The following is a 21,205-nucleotide window of genomic DNA, read 5'->3' as shown; positions in this document are numbered from 1 at the left end:
ACTTGACAATATGGGATCAGCAGTCAGATGGCCCAGGAAGGTGGAAAATCCCAACCCTAGGAGGGACAACTCCAAATGGTACGAATTTCATATGGACATTGGACATACGACGGATGATTGCTTCACCTCGAGGAAAGAAGTGGCCTACCTGCTGAAATCCGGATATCTAAAGGATCTGATCAGGGTGAAAGGACGAAATATAGACCAAGGCAAGGAGAACCAGGAACAAAAGCAGGACCGCAACCTTCCTCCACCACCACCAATCTATGAAGTGAAATTCATATCTGGTGGATAATAAATTCGTGGCCTGGCCAGTTCAGCAGCAAAGAAGATAGCCAGGACGCCAAGGACCACATCACCTTGCAATCCGGATCATGTCCCGACAAACAGTTTCAGCGATTGCGGCCTGGTAGGGATTCCTGATGTTCATCATGATGGCCTGGTAGTTTCTATGCAGATTGGAACCGCTACAGTAAGGAGGATCTTAGTAGATGGAGACAGCTCGGTGAACCTAATCATACTTGATGTATTGAAAGCCATGAATATTGGTGAAGATCAAATCACCAAGAAATCGAGCTTTTTTGTAAGGTTCAGTGGAGAAACCAGAAGCACGTTAGGAGAAATCATCTACCAACCTACGTTGAAGAAGTCTCATCCTATGAGAAATTTGAAGTCCCGGATTTCTTGTCATCCTACAATGCAATTCTGGGCAGACCCTGGATTGATAATGTCAAGGCTGTGCCATCAACAGATTGGGGCATAGCCACAATCAAAGGAGATCACAAGACAGCCCAAGAATGTTATACATCAGCCTTTAAATCTCCCAAGGCAGGTAAGTCCCTCGCATAGCAATTACCCTACCCTGTTAGGAGTACTTATGTAGCACCTCCCAGAATGGAAACAGATCAGGTAACCCTAGACCCCGAGTACCCTGACAGGTATGTTCTAGTAGGATCTGACGCTCTAGACTGTGTCAGGCTAGAAGTGGTAAAATTCCTTAAAAATAAATCATCTTGGTTTGCTTGGTCTCATTTTGATATAACTGGAATTAGTGCTGATATAATTACACACAAACTTAATATTGACCAATCTTTTAAGCCTGTGCAACAGAAAAGACGAAAATTTGCACCTGAAAGAAATGCAATAATCAACGAGGAAGTAAAAAAAATTCTGGATATGGGAATGATCAGGGAAGTAATGTACCCTGAGTGGCTGGCTAACGTGGTTGTTGTGCAGAAAAAGAATGAAAAATGGAGAGTTTGTGTAGATTACACTGACCTGAACAAAGCCTGCCCTAAGGATCCATTTCCCTTGCCACATATTGATGCCATGGTAGACGCCACAGCAGGGCATGAGATGCTGACATTCATGGATGCCTCTATTGGATTCAATCAAATAAAAATGCACCCTGCTGACCAGGAAAGTACTGCATTCATTACAGAACGAGGCATATACTGTTACACAGCCATGCCTTTCGGTCCGAAGAATGCAGCGGCAACGTACCAGCGCCTGGTCAACATGATATTCAAGGATCAAATAGGTGATATCATGGAAGTCTACATAGACGACATGGTAGTAAAGTTCAAGAACGCAGAAGATCATGTGAAGCATTTGGGAGTAGCATTCCAAATATTGGAAAAATACATCATGAAGCTCAACCCTGCAAAATGCCACTTTGGAGTCTCTGTAGGTAAGTTTATTGGTTATATGGTGACAAAAAGAGGCATAGAAGCCAGTCCAGAACAGATAAATGCTATCCTGGAATTTCAGTCACCCAAGTCTGTCAAGGATATTCAAAAATTGACAGGTCGGGTAGCTGCCCTGAACCGATTCATATCTAGATCCTCTGAAATATGTAGAACATTTTACAACCTACTCAGAAAAAATAAGCAGTTTCATTGGAGAGATGAGCATGAAGCAGCCTTTCAAGGCTTAAAATCGTATCTATCATCTCCACCCTTACTGGCTAAACCAGAGAAGGGGGAACGTCTATCAGTATACTTATCCGTCACTGACATAGCAGTCAGCGCAGTCCTTGTAAAAGAACAGGAATGCCAACAACATCCTGTCTCTTATGTAAGTAAAAGCCTACTGGATGCTGAAATGAGGTATGGATTACTTGAAAAATATGTTTTAGCTCTAATTATGTCATGTGCCAAATTACGTCCTTACTTTGAATGTCACCCCATCATAGTCAGGACCAACTTACCCATAAAATCTGTCCTACGCAAGCCTGAATTGTCAGGTAGGATGGCCAAGTGGTCGGTTCAGCTTAGTACATACGATATTTCCTTTGAACCCAGAATAGCGATTAAATCGCAGGCCTTAGCAGACTTTGTGGCTGAATGCAACCCTAACCTGGAACCTGACCTGAAAAATGTGGTTAATCAATTAGAAAATAAGACCCCAGACCAAGAATGGACTTTATTCATAGATGGCGCATCTAATTCCAGGGGGACAGGGTTATGATTAGTGCTTAAATCGCCACTGGGGGACATGATAGCTCAGGCTATAAGCTGTGAGTTCAAAGCTACCAACAATGAAGCAGAATATGAAGCTCTGATAGCAGGCTTAAAGGTATATGTCTAGACCTCAGTGTTCAAAACCTAAAGGTAAAAACTGATTCACTTTTAATTGCTAATCAAATAAAGGGAATATATACGGCCAAAGATGCAAAAACGATTTCGTATTTATAATATGCAAAAAACTTTACCGCTAAGTTTGCTTTATTTGATATAGATCAAATATCAAGAGACCTGAACACGCAGGCTGATGCTTTGGCCAGTCTAGGCTCAAATTTTACCCCTGCAGTCTTCGACAAAATACTAATTATTCATTTATTAGAACCAGCTATCTGTAAAACCGAACAGGTCAACCCTGTTAATCGAGATAATAATTCTTGGACCAAACCTTATTATGATTGGTTCCTCCAAGGAATATTACCTTAGGGAAGGCATGAAGCAAGGGCTGTTAAGATTAGAGCTTCAACCTATGCTATTATCAATAACACTTTATTCAAGAGATCGCAGGTAGGACCATACTTGAGATGCTTAGTGCTTGATGAAGCTAAACAAGTGCTTCAGAAAATACACGATGGACACTGTGGCAACCATAAAGGAGGAAAAAGCCTGGAAAGTAAAGTACTGAGGACAGACTACTATTGGCCAACACTGAGGGCTGATTTCCCTGAATATTGTTCAAAATGTGAAGCCTGTCAAATTCATGCACCAATAATACATCAGCCAACTGAACTTCTTCACTCAATTTCTGTAACCTGGCCATTCATGAAGTGGGGAATGGATATTGTAGGAAAGCTGCCTATAGCTCCAGGACAGAAAGTATTCATGTTGGCTATGACTGATTACTTCTCTAAATGGATCGAGGTTGACTCTTTCAGGCAGGTAACCAAAAAAGAAGTAATATCCTTCATCAGGACGAATATTATTTGCAAATATGGAGTCCCATCAGAGATAGTATGTGACAACGGAACCCAATTTGTGGGGAAAAGACTAAAGCATTCTACCAAGAGTGGAATATTAACCTAGTAACATCAACCCCTGGATATTCAAAAGCTAATGGCCAGGCTGAATCTAGTTACAAGGTAGTCATAAGCTGCTTAAAAAAGAAACTGAAGCGAAGACGAGGCAGATGGACTGAAGAACTTCCATTAGTGCTATGGACAGACAGGACAACTCGAAAGACATCGACAGGCCAAACACCCTATTCTTTGGTGTATGGCTATGAAGCTGTCATCCCTGCAGAAATTTGGGTGCCAACATCAAGATATAACCTGAACAACGTTGAAGCAAACAGAGACCTGATGCAAGAAAACCTGGTCCTAACAGAAGAACTGAGAGACGCTGCCAAACTCAGGATGGCATCATACCAAGAAGCAGTAGCCAGAACTTACAATAAAAATGTCAGAATTAGAGTCTTCAGGGAAGGAGACCTTGTCCTACGAAAAGTTTTTCCAACAAAAAAGAAAAATAAGCAGGCAAGCTTGCCCCTACATGGGATGGCCCTTACTAAATTGACTCAATCGTCGAACAAGGAGCATACAGGCTCCAAACATTAGAAGGAGAAATGATCCCAAGATCTTGGAATGTAACACATTTGAAATTATTCCATGTATAAAATCTATGTCAGGCCCAAATCAGGTAAAAAACAATACCTTTAATATCAGTGATTCAACCTGACGTGCTATCTGAAAAATTATGTGTTTCGTATGCTCTATGTGCAATCTAGGTCTATATATGTAACTAACCCAATTTCTCTTATTTTTGAATCCTGAACAATTATACATGATAAATGTTTATATGCATAAATATTCAGGATTGAGGGCTACTCTAATGTACATCAGTTTTTAAACAAAAAATTTGCACTTAACTGTGCCTAACGAGTTGGTAACCATCACCGGATAAAGTAAATGTCAGGACCAATCAGGCATGAATTAATTGTTTGACCTGACAAAATTTACTGCACACATCTACAACCGGTTGGACGCAGCAAGATGGTGCAAGGGTGTTTTATCCCGAACATCAGTCTAAATACCCTCCTCACAGGCCGAATACCAAGCCCTCCAGCTAGGCAGGGGACATAAGCCCTCCTGACAGGCCGGTTTTCCCACCCCTTCAACCACTATGGCAAAAACCATACATGGTTGAATTACTTACGTTAAGCTTCAATCACAAGACAGGTTAACAAAGTCATAATTTTATCAGGTCGACAGGATTGGAAGGACAAGGCTCACAAGTTCAAAGAAAATCAAAAAACAACAAAGCATCAGGAAATAAGCAAAATAAGCCAGTAAAGGCCATTACCTTAATAAAGCCCTTACCCCCTGGGGCAAAGGCACCAAATTATTCGTCAAGGCCAGGGATAACCTCCCTGACCCACCCAAGAAACAAGAAAATAAGATTGTTTGTCCAGGGACATCCCCCTGGATGGCACAATACCATCAAAGAAATTTAAAATTACTGCTCCCATTTGGAGACTGCGTCAGCACTTTCACGTTTGGCTTGATCAGCCTCAGCATCAACATCCTCCTCCCCTGGAGAATCAACTTCCTGTTCATTGCCAATGTTATGCAGGTCAGGATACTTAGAAGCAGCGAAGGCCATCTCAGCTTCAGGGTTCCAATTTGCCCTGGCCTCCACAGGCTCCGACATAGCAGCCACTTTCCCCTCGATATAAAAGTACAGGGAGGCATCATCAAGCTTGAACTCCAAATCATCCCTCTTCAGGGTAAGCTCCTCATTCTTGTCCAACGCCTCCTGCAGAAGTTGTTTTCTTGAGCCTGCCTCAGCCTTGGCAGCGTCCCTCTTAGCCTGCAGCTTCGCCAAATCAGCAGTCCTTGCAGCTAGGTCAACCCGAGCAAAATCCAGTTCAGACTTGAGCTTAGCATAATCAGATCTCATAAGATCAATCCTGGCCACCAAAGAAGTAGCCTGATAAGCGTTATGGAGACAGGCTGCAGCATCCTGAACAGAAACAAGAATAGTATAAGTATTATTTCATAATAATAAACACCTCTAAGTAAAAAATATATACATATATTATAAAAAACATATAATAATAACAAAAACTACATACCTCTCTCACAGCAGCTAAAGCACTTGCAAAAAGACTGACAGAATGATCTACTGAATCAGCTGCCTGGGTAGCAGTCTCAATAGGATCAAGGGTGAGCATAACATCTGATTTGGAAGCAACATAATCCCTGATCTTCACCTTAGCAGCCTCCACATTATCTACCCTAGCTCTCACCTCCCTGACTGGGGCAGATAGATCGACCTCCTCCACTTTCCTCTTCTGGGTTGCTGAACTTGTTTCAACAGGGGAAACAGGAGTAGCAGAAACCTTGGGAGTAGCAGACAATTCAGTTAAATCAATGACAGGTTCAGCATCACCACCACCTCCCTGGGAACTCTCCTCCTTGACCTTGGCCAACCTGGCAGAAAGGTCAGCCGTACCAAACCTGGCAAGGCGAGTGGATGATCTAGTAGCTATAACACGAGACACTATATTAGCAATAAAGACAGGCTATCATGAAAAAAGCCAAAACGAAAAGAAAAGAAAGAACAAAATAGACTTACTGCCTGAAGTAGAAGCACTGGCAGCTTTTGAAGGCTTTGGCACTCTAGAAACGCCTTCAGTCTTCAGGCAACGAGGGAGATGACCAACCCTACAACAAAGAGGCCAGGTCCTTTCCATTTGAGAAATAATAAGAAAAGTGGAAATATTTGCAGTAGGGTACTCAATTTCAGCAACCTAATCATTAACTGTGCACAAAGGAGATATAAGTCAATTTAATTTATTTGATTTAAAACTAACGAATAAACATGCAGGATAAAAGGAAAAGCCAGGGTACTCACCACCAACACAAGAATCATAGTTCAAATACGCTAGATCAGGGCCCATAGAATTGGTCCTGATAAACATGTACCCAGCAGCCCAGTTCTTGTCATGGCCGCTATCCAGATTACAGAGAACAGGAGTAGTAGAAGGCCTAACTTTAAAACTTATGCGGCCAGGGCTATTGGTCTTGACAGCGTAACAGGCTTTCAAATCTTCAAGAGAAAAAAAGATATTATGTTTTTTGTAGAGATATTCAACAGAGCAGACTACTTTCCACACCATAATCAGCTGATAAGAAGGCACACCAATTTCTTTGATGACGTCCACCATAAGTGGAGAGAAAGGAAGCTTGCAACCAGCCCTGAAGGCCCAGTCATGAATACAGAACCAACTAGGACATGCCCAGTCAGCCCTAACAGGGGAGTTTTCAGGGATCCAGACTTCTGAATCGGCAGGAATAATTCCCTTATCCTTCAACACCTTTTCAAATTCAGGTTTCAGACGATTTGAAAGAGACTGATCATCTTTCAGAGCTTTTATGGGTTTGAATTCAAATTTACCATGGAAAATTGAAATCATCTCGAGAGGAGAATCAATGGTTTTTTCAGGCACAGGAGGTTGAGCAGCAGAAGATGAAGGTAGAATTTCAGAGGTGGTCTCTTCAGGGTTCTGAACGAATGGAGTTCCAGGAGACATCAACTCCCCTGGAAGATTTCTTTTTCGCAGCCATTATTGAAAAGTTGTTGAAAATTTATCAAGGAATTGAGAAAGCTTGAAGAAGAAGATTAAATCAGAAGGGAAAAGATTTTGGTGAAGATTAATTTAATGAAGTAAAAGGATATTTATACTCGGTGAAATTAGGGTTTCAACCGCAACTTGCAAAAATAATTATTGAGGAAGTTGCAGTAATTACAACACGCGTCATCAAACCGCCAACTAGCCATTACAGAAGCCAATCAGCCATAATCTAACCGTTGAGCAGTTTTTTATAAATTAGAGTTTATCTCCTTATTTCTGGCCTGACCCAGCGAAGATAAGGAGATAAGGGGCAATTGTTAAGCCTAAAAATCCACAGATGGCCCTGAACGATATTCTACCTCGACCTAACCATCAGGGTGTCAGGACGTCATGCTACCAGGACACAAGAAGACAGGCACCAGGCCATGGAGAGGACAACAGTCTAAATATCAGGACGATATTCGACCAAGATATCATATTATAGATGAATAACGCGCAATAATTGGGGCATTAATTAGAAAGATTTCGCAATTAAAGATGGTAATTAAAGGAGCAATAATGAGCATTATTCCGGCTAATTAAGGCAGGATATTCAGCATTGATGGAGAAATATCTAGCAGTCGTTCAACATTTGACTATATAAAGAGCACTTAGATCATTTGCACGACATAAGACAAGATCCTAGCAACATACTAGCAATACTGAAATACAAGCTGAATTACAGATATTTGTGCGATTTATTCAATATTATAGTGAAATCCTCTCCTGGCTTGGTGCCCGTGGTTTTTTCCCATTTAAGGGTTTTCCACGTACAAAATTATTTGTCTTACTGTTATTCATTTACCGTACTTTATTCTTCAAATTTTATACCCTGTCATACTTATTCGCAGATTAATTCGAGCTAGTTAACCCTGCCTAGACCTACCCTGACCTGATTTCGCCTTGCGCAAAATCCATACAAAATAGTATTCATGTGTAAACCAGTAGCTGCAGAAAAAGTGGCAAACCCTCTAAGTAATATCATAATTAAAGTCGTGTCACCTTTAGAAAATAGAAGGAGATCATCAGCAAACATGAGGTGACTGAGTTCCAGTTGTCCATATAGAGGATGATACTTAAAATTCATGGTGCTTGTGACATAAGATAGTATTCTGCTTAGATATTCCATGGTAATGGTAAAACAATAAAGGAGAGATAGGATCTCCTTGCCTCAAACCCGCAGCCCCTTTAAAATATCCAAAATTCTTGCCATGTAACACCAATGAATAGGAAGCTGTTCTTACACATACCATATCAAAATGAATGAATTTAGGAGGGAAATTCAATGCATTTAGCATTTGTTCAATAAAATCCTAATTAACTTAATCATATGCTTTCTTAAGATCAACTTTCATTAAGCACCTTGGAGACACTGTTTTCCTATTATTCAGTCTCATTAGATCTTGGAAAATTAAGATGTTTTCAATAATGTTTCTACCTTTGATGAAACCACCCTGAGTGTCACTGATGATATGAGGTAGAATATTTTCCAATCTGGTGCACAGTATTTTTGAAATAGCCTTATATAAGACATTACAATATGCTATAGGTCGAAATTGAGTAACATTTTGATGCATCTCACATTTTGGTAGCAGGGTTATGAATGTATGATTAACTTGCTGTAACAATTTCCCAATGGTAAAAAAGTCCAGGATTGCAGAGGTTATCTCATCACCTACAATAGATCAGGCATCCTTAAAAAAAAGAACCGGAAAATCCATCAGGTCCTGGTGCCTTATGGTTGGTTATAGAGAAAATGGCATCTTTAATTTGATTTCTACTTTTGTGACTGGGGCAAGTAAAATATCCCAGTGCTCTTGAGTGCAGGTTTTACTCATCTGAACCACATTGGAATTAACTTTTGTGGTAGAAGTAGAGGTTCCCAGTAGCTTTTCATAATAGTTTAAAAAAGCTTTTTGAATTTGATCACCTTCCTCATGCATTCTACCATCAGTACCAGCAATTCTACAAATCTGATTCTTTGCATATTTCCCTTTCATGATGATGTGAAAATAGTTGGTGTTATTATCTCCATCATGCACCAGGTGGCCTTAGATTTTTACAATAAGTAACTATCACAGGCAGTCTGAAGGGCTCTATAATTTTTTAAAACCATCCTTTCATTAATAATTAAATCTGCATCAGTGGGGTTTTGTTTAAGCTGACATTGAATAAAATCTGGAGCTTTCCAAGCATGGACTGAACTATTCTCTATATCTGCAAAGAGCTTGATGTTCAGTTCCTTTAGAGGCTTCTTTAGATGTTTGAGCTTCATAACTACTTTATACATCTTTGTACCATACCCTTGTTGATTCCATACTTGTTGTATACAAGGTATAAAATCATCCACTTTACGCCACATGGTGTAATATTATAACTTTTCCTCCCCACCAAATTAGTGTTACTAGGTTGGATTATACATGGGGTGTGATCAAACAGGCCTTCATTATAGAAATGAGCACATGTGTCCATTCTAGCCTGCAGCCATTCATGGTTTACTAGCACTCTATCAAGCCTTGAATAGACTCTAGTAGAAGGCTCTTGCTTGTTGTTCCACCTGTAGTAGGAACCAGCAGCAGGGCAATCTGGGAAGCCACAATGGTCAATACAGGCCTAAAAATCTTCCATTTCTTCTTCACTAGTGTGGCCCCCCAGTCTCTCTGAGGGAGATAGCACACAGTTAAAATCACCACACAAGACCCAAGGCTCAGTAATGGTTTGAGATAAAGTCTTTAAATCCACCCATAAAGCTTTCTTACCATTAGGGTCATTAAAAGCATAAACCATTATGCAACAAAATCTGAAATTAGTAGAGGTTTCTGTGTCATCCTTATGAATAAGCTGGCCAATATTGTGTAAGAACTGGACTTGAAAAATATTTGGATTCCACAAGACCCAGACTCTACCACCATTATTCCAAGAGGTACTAGTTGATACTGACCACCCATTACACACATTTGTTCTGACAGAGTTTAGAGACCAAGGTTTTACCTTAGTCTCAAGGAGACCAAATAAAACCCACTTGATGAGAATGGAGAAACCATTTGACATGCTTCTGCTTAGATGGGTTATTAAGTCCCCTAATGTTCAGAAATCCAAAACTATGCATTACTCCCATGAGGGAGTAACACACTACCATTCGTACCTATCCCAACTTTTGGTGTAGCATTATTCAGAGCATCAAGAAAAGTATATGGACTAAGAGTTGCTGTGTTCTTTCCAGCCTGAATTATTTCTTGCCAACTAAGGGGAACAGTGGACCTGGCAGGTGCGTTGACCTGCCTGTAGGAGCCATTTCTGTTCCATGTTACCTGCAGATTATGCTGAATCTCCATAGGTGTTTTAGCAGGAATTTCAGTCACAATAGCAGGTGACACTTCCTTATCAGCAGCAGGAGTTACAGATTTAGGAATGGGCTGAATATGAGGGGTCTGGACTTTTGATGCAACTGATTTTTTTGGAACCCATTTTTGTTTAGGGACAGCATTTGGTTGAGCTTGAGGATGCTTTGTTTTTCTGCATTTCACACTCTCATGACCAGTGCCCCCACAGGCAGAACATAGTATCGGTTTCCATCCACGTTCAATTTCAATCTTAATGACATGACCATCCTCATCCAAAAATTTAAAATAAGTAGATAAAGGTTTAACAAAGGGAACCTCAAACAATACCCTGGCAAAGCCTAACCTAGTTTTCTCTTCTGTGAATGCATCACATCTAATATATTGCCCAACTAGTCCTGCAATTCTCTTTTGTTAATTTAACTTGACCAGACCATTCATGCACAATAAGTGGCTTATTATCAAACAAGTAGTGCCCCTGCCTAAGAATAGCCAACTTACTCGCTTCATTTGTAAAACGGACCAAGAATATACCATCAGGGAGAAAAGAGACTTTATCTATAGGATAGTTTGCCCAGATACGCCTAATAAAGCCTTCCACTATATCCCATGGTAGATTCGCGCCTAAAATGAAGTAATAAACAGAGGATTTACAGTAAATTACCTCCTCCTGCATATCCTCTGTGGAACATTGGATCAAATCAGACGGCTCCTCCTCAATTGTGGCCAAAGTTTGTTTCTTTTTACCTTGAACTATCCATTGTTCACCATTTTCATCAATTTCAACAGTTTCAATGTCAAAAGATGCAATTCCAGCAATCTCATTTATGTTGCGCGTCTTCCCTGTTTCAGAGGATATAGGACCAAGACTAGGATTTTGTATAACGGTAGAAGTAGATGCTACTGACGTATTTTTGGATTTTCCATGAGATGAAGAACAATTTTTAGGATGGGGTGATGAATTTCTCGCCATTATTACCATGGTGACGGCGCTCAAATCCCCATAATGATGCTATATTTTTTTTGTGTTTTTCAGAATTTTTTAGGACTTTATCTCTCTTCTTTCTCTCTCATCATTTTTTTTTTGTGTAAGTAGCATGAGATGGTTTTATGTAGCTTAAGAATTAATTTTGTCGATTAATTCTAGTATACTTTCCCTGTGTTACTATGGCGCTCTTTTAAAAGATTTTAGCTTTTTTATTGTTGAGACTCATCATTTGTACATGTTTGATTCTCAAATGCCTTATTGTTTGCCTATTGTAAAGTACATTGTCATCTTTGATGATTTTTACCTTCCTCAAGTAGCTTGTTTAATTTTGGTGCCTATTCCATGGATTTCTTTATTTGTGAACATTAATGTTGTCTCCAATCTAGCCAAGGAGAGCACTTTTCAGTCTATTGTTTACATTAAAGATATCTTGGACATAGGTTCCTCTCAAGCCAGAACTTTTATAGTCAATAATATCTCTGACCAGATTATGTATCATTCTAGTTCAGCCACTTTAATGAGATGGATTTTTCTAGCTCAAGGATTAAATTTGTCGAAAATCTTTTAGAGACTCCCTTTGGTACTATTATGTTCGCTTCAAAGATGTTAAATTTTTTATTGTTGAGGCTCACCATATTTTCATGGTTGATTCTCAAATTCATTATTGTTTGCCTATCATAATTTACAGTATCTTCGAGGATATTTTTCTTCCTCAAGTGGCTTGTTTATCAAGATTGTCTCTTGCTAATGTGTTTTGTGTGGATAAACAGTATCTCTGTATTGATTGTGGTGTAGTTTTTATTGCTTCAGCAACACTAATGGTCATTATTCAGTTTTTGTTTTGTTTCCTGTCCTGAGCTAAAGCAATGGTTGCGACCGTCTTTTGTTTATTGGTCAATTTTATTCTGATGCTCTATAGTATTAGTTCTCAAACTCTAAGTGAATTCACTCTAAGTTTTGGAAGTGAGTTTAGTTTGATTTGTTTCTCAAGTAATGTAGTCGACCTTTTTTGGCAATATGGAATTTTCATTAGTAAAATCCGACCCGACTGCCTCTTACTTATGTCATTTTTAATGCTATGAAATTCGCTTTGCCACAAGATCTTGACAGAATTTTAATATGCTGCTATGTTATAGGCCTCAAGGTGAAGATCTTTTTTATTGTTCAGGTTGATAAGTTCTACCTTGCTGATATACTGTTTTTTTTATGGTTGGCCAGTTGTAGCGTTCTTTGTCGTTTTCAGTCTAATTTGTGACCATCAAGTAGAATTCGAGTCCTCTGTTTTTCTTAAGCTCTATTGGGGTCTTGTCGAATCAATTAGCAAATATAGTTTTCGATCTTCGATAATTAATCTTAGAATCTGTTGGACATGTAACATAGCACGCCAACCCTCTTGGTCATGGTTACGTTTAATTATAATGAGTTCAACGGCTTGTGACACTATAAAGTCACTTATGCATTATCTCTTCTCAATATAGTTTCAATGAATATTGCCTTTTGGAATGTTAGGGGCACCAAAAGAAAGAACTTTGCCGAAGAACTCAATTTATTTTGCTCGTCAAATGGAATTAAAATCTTAGCTAGCGACACTAAATCATCTTCTAAGCCCGAATCTTATTTGATAGCTAATTTTGAGTTTAATAATTATGATATTATTCCTAGTACTGGCTTATCAGGTGGTATTTGGTTATTTTGGAAAGAGTCTATCTCCATGACCTTTTCGATAAATGTCACATTTAAGTCGAATAGATTCATTGCTTGTGAAGTGTGTGACTTAACGAATAATGTGGTATTTTGCCTTATTTTTGTTTATGCTCCTGCTCAACCGGCCGAAAAAACGGACTTTTGGAACTAATTTCAAAACTTTGTTCTTAGTATTAATTTGCCTTTCTTATTATTAGGGGATCTTAACAAGATTAAGAGTCCTAGTGAAAAGGAGGTGCAAAAGTTAACGATGTGCGTTGTTTGAGATTAACTAAGTTTTTAAGTAATACTAATTGTGGTATCTACCTTTTTCCGATAATTTTTTTACTTGGAGAAAAAAGAAAACTGGTTTTGAAAATGTTTTTGAAATTTTTGATAAAGCCTTAGCATCTCCTAATTGGATTAGTATTTATCCAAACATGCAGTTTATACATCATGCGTTCACTAGCTCCGACCATTGTCCTATCTCAATGAAGTTTCATAACCAATCTAATAAGAAAGTCCCTCCTTTTCTATTTGAACTTATGTGGACTCTTCGAGATGATTTTAGTAAGCTGGTAAAAAAGTGTTGGCAATACCAGTTTCAGGGATCTTATATGTTTTGCCTTTCTCAAAAATGCAAATTCCTAAAGCAAAAGGCTATAAAATAGAATCAATCTACTTTTAGAAATATCTTTAGACAACTTTCAATCGCTGAAAAAAAGTTAGAAAATATACAAAACCAACTTGGTTAATCCCATGTAACGATTTTAGAAGTTGCGCAGTTGAAATGGCTAAAAAAGCGGGATGCCCTACTTGACTATAAACGCATCTATTGGCAACAAAAAACTCGTATTAATAAAGCTAATTTTGGAGATAATAACACTAGTATTTTCAAAATCATGCCACAATTAGACGTAGTAGAAATGATATTAACCAATTTATTAATAAGGATGGTGTTTTTTTTATTGACCAAGATCTCATTCAACAAGAAATATCTAATGAGTTCAAGCTGAGGTTTACAAAGAATCAACTTTGTCATTTTGATAAAAATGAGGATTTTAAGTCTATTAGTGGATTAATAACGGATGAAGATAACAATTTTCTTACTAGTAAGATTAGTAAGGAAGAGGTTAAAGAAACTATTTTCAATTTAGCAGCATGTAAAAGTCCTGGACTTGATGGCTTTCCTGCAGAATTTTTTCGAAAATATTTGGATATAGTAGGAAATTCTGTTACTAAAGCAGTTTTAGCATTTTTTCATTTTGGTAAACTCCTTAAAGAAGTCAATCATACTTTTATAGCATTAATCCCTAAAATTGATAATCCTCAATCAGCAAACCATTTTCGGCCAATTAGTCTTTGTTCAACAATTTATAAAATTATTTTGAAAATTATTTTGAAAATTTTAGCAACCCGTCTCCGAAGGGTATTACATAAGGTTATACATCCGTATCAAGGTGCTTTTACACCTAATAGCTTTATTCAAGATAATATCCTTCTAGCGCATGAGATCTTTAACTCTTTTAAGAGTAAAAAAGGTAAAGGAGGATGAATTGCTATTAAACTTGATATGGACAAAGCATATGATGGACTTGAATGGAGCTTTACTGAAGAGACTTTTACATAAATGGGTTTTAATCCTATTTGGATTTCTTGGATTATGGAATGTATTAAAACTGTTTCTTTATCGGTTCCTGTAAACGGAAGACCGGGAAACGTCTTCATATCTACTCGAGGTATTAGACAGAGAGACCCACTTTCGCCATATATTTATATTATGTATGCTTAAGTTTTAGCAAGATCTCTACAAAAGAATAGCAATCATAGTTCTAGTGATATTGGTATTAGAATTGGACTTGGATTGGAAAAAATTCCATTCCTGACTTTTGCGGATGACACTATCATTTTTGCTAAAGCCTCTAATCAGAGTTGTAGAACTATTAAATCTATTTTAGATAAATTTTGCACGATTTCTGGACAATTCGTTAATTTCGACAAATCGACTTACCAATGCATTAGAAATATTGACCGCTTACTTCGTGGGTCTTTTAAAGGTATTCTTGGTATGAACGAAGAAGCTCATTTCGATAAGTACTTAGGCTGCCCTTTAATTGACGGCAGATTGACTAAAAATATGGTTGAAAGTATTATTAATTCCTCATGCGCTCAATTATCGAAATGGAAAGCGAATTCTTTATCGCAAGCACGTAGACTGGTTCTTGTTAATGCTAACCTTGCTGCGAAGGGAACCTTTCAAATGCAAAGTTTCCTCCTTCCCTCAAGTATTCATAACAGATTAGACAAAATTAATGGAGATTTTTTATGGAATAAGAATCCTTCACAGTGTTCTCCTAATTTAATTGGTTGGCATAAATTTGCTTACCAAAGTGATCTCTTGGAGGATTAGGAATAAAATCCTCTGAAGTAGCTAATAAAGCCCATCAAATGAAACTTTTATAGAACATTCTTATGGAAAAGGATAATATATGGGTCAAAGTGGTAACTAAGAAATATTTGAGAAATTGTTCACTTTCTTAATATAAGCCTAATTAAGTTTGCTCCTGGCAATGGCATAAACGCGTGAGTATTCAGGACATGTTTAGAAAAGGGTTGAGATGGCAGGTAGGTAATGGTAGAAATATCAAATTTTGGACTGACAATTGGGTTTTTTCTTATCCTCTTACTATAAATATAGATGGTCATAGTAACCTTGATTTAAATCTTTTAGTTAGAGATTTCATAACCCCTGATAAACAATGGTGTTTTAGCAGGATTTTCCCTGAAAGAATCTGGCTTGATTATTGAGTAATAAGGGTATCTAGTTCAATAAATTTAGAATAATAGTATGAGTAAATAATAGGAAAGAATTAAGTATAGATAATGTTGTTTGTATTTCTTTGATAAGCTGATCACAAACCCGTGTATACAATTGAATATTCAGGAAAAAGTAAGAGATAAATTGTAAATAATTGATGAATAATTATCTGTCCTTTACAATTGTTAGAACATGTTATTTATAGTTCTTCAGATACTAACGTTGCATTCAACCCCAACGTTTCTTTTGACTGTTGGAGTTGTTGGCTAAAAAATAGGGCACATTCCCTATTAATCCGGTTGACTCGTTCTTCCTCAACAAACTTTGGCTTTTCTCCTTTTATACGTTTTGATTCATGGGAATAAAGTGCTCTTGTAGTTGGACTTGGTCTTCCTTGAGAATAGGACGTGAGCATTTGCCTTTATATAACCGCTTTGCTGCTTGTCAACTTAATCCAGCCTGCTTAAGTGTCCTGCCAGGCTATTCTGCACTTACCATCAGGTTTTTCCTCTAGGATTTAGTAGTTTGCTTATCTTGTGTTACTCTTCATCTGCCAAATAGTAATTAGATTTGTCCGGTCCCTGGTTGCCCCAATCAGCCTAATAAGGTCAGGCTAAATTGAAGTCAGACCAGGCTAAATTGGGCCTAACAATTTCCCCTTGACATTTTACCCGTGCTGGATCAGGCCAGGGGTGAGATGTACATTTACCGGGCTCAACAATAAAAAGAATCACATTTACTCAAGGACTCTTAGACTTCTAGTGACCGTTAATCACTACAACAGCTAACTACATGATGTCATGCTGACAGTTTTGTGTTTTCTAGGGTTTTTGCACCGCTACTCTTCTTCTATAAATACGGTGATTGCGATGAGTTTATTCTTCACCAAAATTCTTCTATCTCTCTTGCTAGATCTTCTCTGAAATTCTTCCCTATTTCCCAGGAATTCTAGTTTGTTACCTGTAATTTCTTACTAAGTAATCATTAATTTACCACGATAATTAATAAAACAACAAAGGATATGGGAGCCAAAAAGCGTCCTGCTTCCCAAAAGGCTGCGGCTGAATCTGAACCCACAGATGTCCATGAGGAGGAGGTGGTTGAAATTGATCCCCCTGCTCGTGCTATTGCGTTTAAGTATCAAGATTCTATCTTTTTTGCTCTTCGATCTCTGGAATCCTCTTTCCCTGAAGAAAACCTATTGAAAACAAACTATGATGGGATATTAAGGGAGAAAAAACTTGATCCCTGACTCGGCTGAGGTTTGGATTCCTGAGTTTTGTCCAGTCAGAGCTAACTGGGTGTCACCTAGTTGGTTCTGTATCTATTAATGGGCGTTCAAAGCAGGTTGTAAGTTACCTTTTACTCCTTTAATGATTGACAGTATTCGTGCCATGGAGGTATCACCTTTCCAAATCATGCCCATGGTTTGGAAACTTGTTCACTCTATTGAAAATTTATGTGCTAAACATAAACTTGTGATTACTGACAATGACATCAAGGCAGTATATCATCTGAAAAATCCTTCTACAGGTCGTTTTAATTTGAGAATTAAGTAAAAAATGTCTCCATTAATTACTAACCTGGACTCTGGAGATGATAAAGGCTGGGCCAAAACTTACCTGTTTTTTCGGACTGACAGTCTGGGGTTAGGCCTGGATTATTTGAGATATCCTCCTTTGGAGAGTGGTAGGTTTCCTGCATTCTTAATTTAGATTTTATATCGTACGCAATTTGAATATTTAAGTTTTACCTGTGCACTTTTGGTGATATCTGCAGCTCCTGACTGGAACTCTGATCCTCTTGACGAGGAATCCATTTCAAGGATAGAGGCTTTTCTTGCTATTCGTGAGGAAGAGAGGACTTGGCCTGCTAGTCTGGGCAGGGATTTGTTGCCCCGGTATATGAAACCTAAGTTGAGTGTGGTCAAAGTACCTAAAGGCAAGCCCAGTTCCACTGCTCTTTCTTGTATGTCTTCTTCATATCTTGGTGTTGATTGTTGTATTTTTGTTACTTCCATTCTGATAGTTATATGTATTTTCTATATATTCAGTATACAGATCTTCTGCTAGGTTGGGCAGTTTTAGTGCAGCCGACTTGAAAGCTGGGGTTGCTAGGATTGCTGAATAGTCCAAGAGCCAGGAGGCTAGTGGGAGTGACAAGATGCTTGATATTTTGGTTTCTGATGTTCAGCCTCCCCAGGAACCACTCAGGTTTGTATCCCCGGAGGTTGTTCAGGCTTCCAAAAGGAGGAGGGAGGCTGTTATTCCTGAAGAGGAGGGAGAGAGAAAGAGCCTATTCAAGCTCAACCAATTAGAAGTTTCAGGGAAGTGTCTGCTCAGATGGACAATATGGATGCTGCCCGGGCACAGATAAATGATTTCTCTGCTAATATGAGCGGCCAGCTTTTATATGACAGTACTCTTGAATCTTCTACTAAAGTAGTGTTTATTTTGTCTTCTCTTGTGACAAAGGCTGCTGCTCTTGCTTCTCAAGCTAAGGAGGTTAGTTGCAAAGGGTTTTTTATTTATTATGTGGTTTTTGTCTTGCCTTGTATTTGGCTAATTGATTTTCTTTTTTTTTTCTGTAGGGATTGGATGCTGGGTTGGCTACTGCTTGTCAGCTCAGAGACGCCCATGCTAGGATTTCTGGCTTGGAGGAGAAATTGGACAAAGTTAACCATGAGCTGCCCACATCCATAAGTATTGAGGTAGTGCTTCAATCTCAGCTAGGGTCGGATAGAGAGGCATCCATGGCTGCTTTGGTTTGTGAGGTGGCTGCAAAAAACGCTGAGAAAGTTGTCAGGCAAGAGCTCGAGGCTGCAAGGGAAGAGCTTGAGACTGTCAAGAAAAAGTTGGCTGCCGAGAAGCAGGCAATGCAGGATCAGCTGAGGAAGAATGAAGAGCTTGGTGCTGAAAAGGAGCTGGTGGAGGCGCGGCTTGCTGATGCTGCTCAGTACTTCTTTGGGAAAGGCCGGGTTGATGCTATGAGGGATCCAGAATTTGACCGGGCTAAGTGGGATCCGGATCGGGATGAGACAGCTCTGGACAACCAGTATCCTGATTTGGCCAATATGGGTCAAGAAGAAGAAGTGGATTCTCCTCCTTCCAAGGAGAAATATGGTGATCAGGAAATGGTGGATGGTTGTGAGTCGGTTACTGGTTCAAAGCCTGCTTAGATTTGGGTTTTTGCTATTTGTTTTGGCCCATCCAGGGGGGATGTTCCTGGAATGAATAATTATTAGGTGTGTGGTAGGGTTGGTGTTTTTTGTGTGAATATTTTGTTTTGGTTTTTGAATAAATATTTGGTCTTTGGTGGTTTCTTTTTGCGTTTTGATAATGTATATTTGTAGTGTTGGATGTGTACTTGATCTGGCCAGTTATTCGACTGGATCGGGCCAGTTTTTGCGCTGGATCTGGCCAGTTCTTTGTGTCATGGGTGGGGTTATTGCCTGTCTGGAGGGCTTATGTCCCCTGCCTGTCTGGAGGGCTTATGACCCATTTATCTTATACAAGCCAGGAAAAGGTTTTCCGGGTTTGTATATTAAATTAAGCTCAATATTTTAAGGCCTATTTTTGCAACTGAAAGTTGGATATCAGTGGAGTGGCCCCCAATCTTTAAAATTGGTTTTAATTAAAGTACAGTATGCAAAACAAATATTGAAGATTCTATTCGTTAAAGGGAAATACGAGAATATTGATAAGTACTTGGGCACATAATGGAAGAAATCATATAAGGCATTTATTCATATAATGGCAAATATCATACATTTAGTGTCATATCAGGTCAGGCAGGAAATGGTAAGATAAAGATTATACCTGGACTAGGGAATATATTTTATATGTGAAATAGTTTTAAGTGTGCAATATTCCAAGCTCTTGGGATCATTTCACCGTCCAGGGTTTGTAGCCTATAAGCTCCCTGGCCGACTATTGAGTCAATCAGGTAGGGACCTTCCCAGGTTGGGGCCAATTTGCCAGCGTTCTTCTCTTTTGTGTTTTGAAAACCTTTTCTGAGAACAAGGTCTCCTACCCTGAATACTCTAGCTTTGACAGTCTTGTTGTAGCTCTCTGCAACTCTTTGCTGATATGCTGCCATTCTAATGCTGGCTGCATCTCTTAGTTCTTCCGTCAAGTCCAGGTTATCCTCCATTAGAGGTATATTGCCCGTTATTGTATTCAGGCTGCATCTGGCTGATGGGATGTCGACCTCTGCTGAGATTACTGCTTTGCATCCATAGACTAAGGAGTAGGGGGTTTGGCATGTGGATGTTTTAGGCGTGGTTCTGTCAGCCTAGAGGACCAAGGGGAGTTCTTCAGCCCATCTACCTTTCCTTCTTTCTAGATTCTTCTTTAGGCAACTGATTATTACTTTGTTACTAGATTCTGCCTGGCCGTTAGCTTTTGGATATCCTGGTATGGAGGTTACCAGGTTGATGTTCCATTGAGCATAGAAGGCTGCTGTTCTTTTTCCCACGAATTGCGTGCCATTGTCGCATACTATTTCAGAAGGGATGCCATATCTACATATGATGTTGCGTTTGATGAATGTTATGACATCCTTTTCTGTGACTTGCCTGTATGAATCAGCTTCTATCTACTTGGAGAAGTAGTCAGTTATTGCTAGCATAAAAACTTTTTGCCCAGGTGCTTGAGGTAGTTTTCCTACTATATCCATGCCCCACTTCATAAATGGCCAGGGGGCGGATATGGAATGTAGTTCCTCAGATGGCTGGTGAATATAAGGTCCATGAATCTGGCAGGCTTCGCATTTAGAGCTGAATTCCAGGCAATTGGCCCTCAGAGTGGGCCATAAATAACCTGTTCTGAGTACTTTGCTTGCTAGGCTTCTTCCGCCTTTGTGATTTCCACAGTATCCTCCATGGATTTTTGATAGTATCTGCTCAGCTTCTTGTGGTTCCAGGAATCTGAGGTATGGTTCTTCCTGCGACTTCTTAAAAAGCACGTTGTTAATAATAGTATATGAAGCAGCTTTAATTTTGAGTGCCCTAGCATCTTGCTTATTCAGGGGGAGGATTCCCTGTTGGAGCCAATCATAGTAAGGTTTTGTCCATGAATTGGCAATATATATTGGGAAACTTTCATCTTGTTTGTTTATTGCAGGTTCTAATAAATGTACGATGGGGATTTTATCAAAATCAGGGGGCCTGAAGTTGGATCCCAGTCCGGCTAGGGCATCGGCCTGGGTATTCAAGTCCCTTGGAATTTGATCAATGTTAAA

At 39.0% G+C, this 21,205-nt stretch overlaps 1 protein-coding gene across 1 annotated transcript; it reads right to left on the bottom strand.

Moving 5' to 3' along the window:
- Positions 1 to 8,456: 8,456 nt before the first annotated feature.
- Positions 8,457 to 9,496, bottom strand: LOC141632680 (uncharacterized). Its single transcript, XM_074445203.1, has 3 exons — positions 9,301 to 9,496; positions 8,969 to 9,184; positions 8,457 to 8,809 (listed from the first exon to the last, which is right to left on the bottom strand). The coding sequence occupies exons 1-3, from the start codon at positions 9,494 to 9,496 to the stop codon at positions 8,457 to 8,459; spliced, it is 765 nt and encodes a 254-aa protein (XP_074301304.1).
- Positions 9,497 to 21,205: the final 11,709 nt, after the last annotated feature.

Source organism: Silene latifolia, chromosome Y (genome assembly GCF_048544455.1).
Source record: "Silene latifolia isolate original U9 population chromosome Y, ASM4854445v1, whole genome shotgun sequence".
Classification (NCBI taxonomy): Eukaryota; Viridiplantae; Streptophyta; class Magnoliopsida; order Caryophyllales; family Caryophyllaceae; genus Silene; species Silene latifolia.
The sequence above is the reverse complement of the archived record's forward strand: the minus strand, read 5'-3'. Positions and strand labels throughout refer to the sequence as shown.

Excerpts from the sequence above, each read along its gene's own strand:
- LOC141632680 (XM_074445203.1), bottom strand. The coding sequence starts at position 9,496 with ATGTGGCGTAAAGTGGATGATTTTATACCTTGTATACAACAAGTATGG. Across the intron at positions 9,185-9,300 it reads AGCTCCAGATTTTATTCAAT|GCCACCTGGTGCATGATGGA; the intron begins GTCAGCTTAAAC and ends TAAAAATCTAAG. Across the intron at positions 8,810-8,968 it reads TTCCAATGTGGTTCAGATGA|GTGATGAGATAACCTCTGCA; the intron begins GTAAAACCTGCA and ends GATCTATTGTAG.